Genomic DNA, 5,264 nt, shown 5'->3' with positions numbered 1-5,264 from the left:
AAAGGAATCCTGGAAATTTGGAGTAATTTTTTGAAATTTGTCATTTTTACTGTAATTTTTTTTTTCAAAATCACAATTTGTGTTATTTGTTTACAGAAAAAAAGGTGAGCATGTAAATTCATCCACAGTTTACATAAAAAAATACTGACACATATATAGTTTTTCTCAGTCGCTTTGGTACATTTCTCGAATCATACTCACAATTTGCAAAACAGTAAGTGCATTTCTCAAAACAATTCGTACAAATAGCAAAACACCATGGATAACCTGCAAAAGCCACTCTTTTACTCAAAATCCTTAGTTCATCTCTCAAAATTAAATATCTGTGTCAATGAACATGTCAGTGCCATCAGAATAACAAGTCCTTGTGTCATTGTGTACGGATAAGACAGTCAAATTGTTTAGTCATGTTGTCATTATAACAGTTTACTCTGGAGGGATGTTCTGATGTAAACTATGGCTAAAGATTTGATGTCAAGTATTGTAAATTGTAAGTTATACCTTAGTCTAAGTTATGTGGGAGTTTGATTGCAAGAGACTAAACAAAATTTACATTTACGCTTTTACTGTTTGTACTGTAATTGGTTGACAGACCATGTCATAATGATACAGAAAGGAAAAGACAGCACTGCATAACATAAAAGTAGAAATGTGAACATGGGACAATATCTTTAGGTGAAAACTCTTCCACCTCCTGACCCAGCAAGCATGTTTGGCTAAAACAAGGCTAAATTTTGGCTGCCAGTAAAAGTCTAATAGACGTCTAACCATGACCCAAGAATAGACGATGTGTATACTTGTAAAAGAAATGAAAGCAAACACCTTGAACACTTGTTGACTTTGCTTACATGTTGGAATATCATACATCTTCAAGTTATTTTGGCAAAAATGGCATGTAACCAAATTCAAGGTTATTTAGGGTAGAAGTGGGTAACTATTGGGTCTATAGTTAGCCATCATTTCAACGTCTCGGTTTTTGCTTGCTGGGGGACGTTTCTGTCTGTTAGAGAAAGTCAAGATTCACCTGCGAGCAATTTACCAATTCAGGACAGATTTAGAAAAAAACGTCTAATGGAAATGTATGGAAATATGTTTGACCAAACCCTGTATTATGAGAACTTGTTCAACCATTTTGCAAGTAAAGACTTATACTATGAACCAATGCCTAAATGTTGTGTGGAGTGAGACTATTCAACAGAGACCCATTATAATACATTTTGATCAACATGACATAAGCAATCGATAATGTAAAAAAAGAAGAGAATTGTACATAATCATTTGCATGGATGTACCAAAGCATTTGCAACTTGTTCAAAGAAATGAGAAACTGCTTTTTTGATGTGCACAAGTGACACAATGATGTGAGAATTGAACAAGCAGTTTTTCAATTCTGATCTGAGAATTGTACCAAAGCGACTGTGAAAAACTGTAATTGTGTACACTTGGTATATTGACAACATGGCAACATTTTGACTGTCTTGTTCATGAACAATGACACACAGACTTGCTATTTTGATGGAACTGACATGTTCACTAATGTAAAAATTACTTTTGAAAGATGAACTCAGACTTTTCACCCCTAGTTTTACAGTACTGTACCCTGCATTTCACAAACTTGTCCTTTGTTTCTGTGATACTTTAAAACAGTACAGTCAGTACTGTTAACAAAAGGAAAGCAATGTTCAGGGCCATACAATTTGTTCATTGTTCAGTATACAGTCTAAAATGCACTGTACTTCTGTATACAACAGTGAACTGGCTTATATTGGTTGTGTCACATCATTTGAAACAGGTTAAATTCATTTTGAGTGGTTGTGTTTAATCAATGACATGTGTGATGACATTTGTATTTGATTGTTGCTGCTTGTGTTTAGCACTTTGCATGACATGTGCATTTGATTGCAGATTGTGTTTTGAGAATGAGTATGTGTTTGGAGTTTTGCTAAAAAGTCCAAGTGAAATCTGCAAATTGTGTTTTATGATGTGAAATGGTTTAAGGTATTGACAACAGACTGCTCAATTAGATAAATGAGTTCAGGCAACTGAGAACTTTGTTCAGCCAATGGGTTTTAGTGTTTTAGCAATTGAGAAAAACTGTAATAAAAATGCAAATATAGCAGAGAATATAATAACCAGTCCGTGCATTCTGAAGGTGCCCGTTTTTTCCATTGGTTTTATCTGGTTGCAGTCTACTAGGCAACATTCTGCAAAAGATGGGTTTAGATTTGGAAATACATGACATCTCAGGACTCAGGATTTTTTATACTGGCCCGGTCGCTGTCATTTTCTTAACTGAGCCACGGCAATTTTCAAATGAGCTTCACAAACGCCTTTATTTTCATCTTGTACCTAAACTATTTGTGTGTGAGCTGAGATGCGACAGAGTTGCGAAATTTCAGGCGCAATTTATTTCAAACAGCGTAGCATACTTTAAATGGTTTCAACCGGCTAATTAGGCCCGGTGGCCGGCCAAGAAAATGTTTAGGTTTTAGCCATCCCTAGTTAACATTAAGTTGCAACATAGGAGCTGTATAATTTAAGCATTGTTATGCCGACATGTATCGATAAAAAAATGCTCTAAAACGGGAGTTATTGTTGCATTGTTACATTAAGTTGCAACATATTAGCTGTATATTTTTTTATTTAAGTTGCAACATAAGCTGTATAATCAGCATCTTTAATGTTCTGCTAATAAATTTTGGCATGTTGCAAAGCAGTCCATCTCTTGTGTTTTGTATGATTGACATCAACGAGTAGTCGACATCTAAATTAATAAATAAAAATGTATAATTAAATACAGAAATAAATAAATGTTTTAAAAATATTTTAATACAAAAACAAAGAAATCAAAGTTGCAATACTCATTTATGTTTGTTTTTTATATTTCTCTGCATATTTATTTTTGTATTTATTTAATTATATTTGTTTTATATATTTCTTTGTACATGTATTTATTTATTTTTTTATTTATCATTTTTGCACTCCTAGTCCTCCATAAACATCAACTCGACTTTGATGTCATAACAGTCGACTTTAAATAATTTGAATACTTTCAACCCCTAGTACTTTTACATAATGGCTAATTTTATATGTCTATTCTTAACGTTTTATCTTATTGTTTTATAGATGTGGTCAATCTGATAGGATTATAAGGATTTTGATCTCTGTAATAAAAATTTGCCTCCTAGAAAGAAAGAAACATGGGCTGATTAGTCCTAGATGCAGAAACAATATCTTTGCTCATTTGCTCTTGTTACTGACATGATCAAGATAGAAATAAACTGTGAAATCAATTACAGTACACTCTAAAGGCCAATTTTTTGTTATGCTTTGCTATTGAAAATGTGTGCAGTGTCTTAAGGGTCCTGTTAACACCTATATGCTGCATCCAAAGATAATCCCCCAAAGCATCATTAAAAGTGTGAAACAAACTCACATGGAGGGAGATTGACAGACTGATGCAATAATTGCTCTTTATGCAGGTCAGTGTCATGTCTTGCATGTTTATGTGAGAAATGTTCAGTCATTTATGCACATAAAAACAATTCATTAGTAAAAGTTTATTAATTATTTTAATCAAATTAAAAAAGACATTTTTATAGAATAATATCATTGTGCTTAAGTAGTAAAGCTGTTTTTTATAAGTACCTTTCCATGTAGTCTATAATTATATTTTTGGACTGCAGTTTTCATAAACATTTACACATGTGGCAGACACACTTATTCAAAACAACTTACAGTGCAGTACAGTGTACATTATACATTATTATCAGTATGTGTGTTCTCTTAGTTTGAACAGAGCAATCCCAGCACTATGGATGTGACATAGTTATAAATTCAGAGAATGCCTTCATTACCAATACATTGAACAATCTATTATTTTTTTTCCTAAACGCCTGATGAAAGACATCAGAAAAAATATCAGACTATACCCATGTTTTCTATTTTAGATGAGGGAAACATTATGGAGCGTTATGGAGGCACAAAGCAGATGCAATAAAGGATGAGCACGAAATGATGTCCCTTAAAAAACATTTTCTATTTTTTAGTTTTTGTTTGTGTTAATAAAGAAGCAACAACGTTATGGATCTCAGTGTGTTTAAAAACCGTAGATAAAACCGTTTCATAATAAGGTTAACATTTACATAAACTAAACTATACATTTATTAGTAATATGGTAAAGCACTCTCCCAAATGCAAGCGTCATAGTTTGTGTTAAACCCATCGTTGACCATTTTAAACAATGCTAGTAAATCCAGAACCTTAATTATTATAATGAACAAGTCCAATAGCAGTTATGATGTTTTAAATATTTTGGATAGATTTAGGATGTGTTTAACTGACGTTCTAAACCAGGGGTAAAATATAGCATAGATGAGAGGATTCAGACCTGAATTAATATACAACATCCATAATATAAAATAGGCTACAACAGAGGTCATTCTTGTGATTGGTGTTAAAGTTAAACTATAATAGGGAATCCAACAAAACAGATAAACCGTCACAATGATTCCTAATGTCAGAGCGGCTTTGCTCTCAGATTTCCTCCTCACTGAACCTTCTGTTAGATGTTTTCCACTCCTCATCAGAGAGTTTATAACTTTAACCTGCTGATGTGCCACATAAAAGATTCTCAAATATAAAGTTATAATGACGATACAAGGAAACAGGAAAGACAGTAACAGGTCAATGATTATCAGTGCAAAAGTAGGCATATATGTACATTCTCCATAACATGTGTATTTTCTTTGTGAGGTAGTTATAACAAGTGAAATGGAATAAACTAAAGAGCCGAACCAGGAAATAGAGGTAATAATTATTATTCTAGTCGTTGTTATTTTCTGTGGGTACAGTAGAGGGTGACACACAGCCACATAACGGTCAACAGCTATTAAAACTAAATTACTCAAAGATGTAGAGATGAGCAATCCCAAGATTAATAAAAACAGTCTACAGATAATGTCTCCAAAGTACCAACATGTTTCGATCAACCTAATCGCCTCAAATGGCATGACAATAAGTCCTACGAACAGGTCGGACACAGCCAGAGAGAGAATGAGCATGTTGGTTGGAGTGTGAAGCTTCTTGAAGTGAGAGATGGAGATGATCACCAGCAGATTCATAAACACAGTCCATACTGACAGCAATGAAAAAAACACATACATGATTTTGTATTCATATGTGGAGCGTTTTGTCTTGATGCATGATGTGTTAATGGCAGGAAAGCAGTATTGAGTCTCATGATCTTCTGTCTCATAGGCCAT

At 33.5% G+C, this 5,264-nt stretch overlaps 1 protein-coding gene across 1 annotated transcript; it reads right to left on the bottom strand.

The window, feature by feature from the left end:
- Positions 1-4,295: 4,295 nt before the first annotated feature.
- On the bottom strand, positions 4,296-5,264 carry LOC135718401 (trace amine-associated receptor 13c-like). The gene has a single exon (XM_065240726.1). The coding sequence runs from the start codon at positions 5,262-5,264 to the stop codon at positions 4,296-4,298; it is 969 nt and encodes a 322-aa protein (XP_065096798.1).

Source organism: Paramisgurnus dabryanus, chromosome 10 (assembly GCF_030506205.2).
Source record: "Paramisgurnus dabryanus chromosome 10, PD_genome_1.1, whole genome shotgun sequence".
Classification (NCBI taxonomy): Eukaryota; Metazoa; Chordata; class Actinopteri; order Cypriniformes; family Cobitidae; genus Paramisgurnus; species Paramisgurnus dabryanus.
This window is presented reverse-complemented; position numbering and strand designations above follow the sequence as displayed.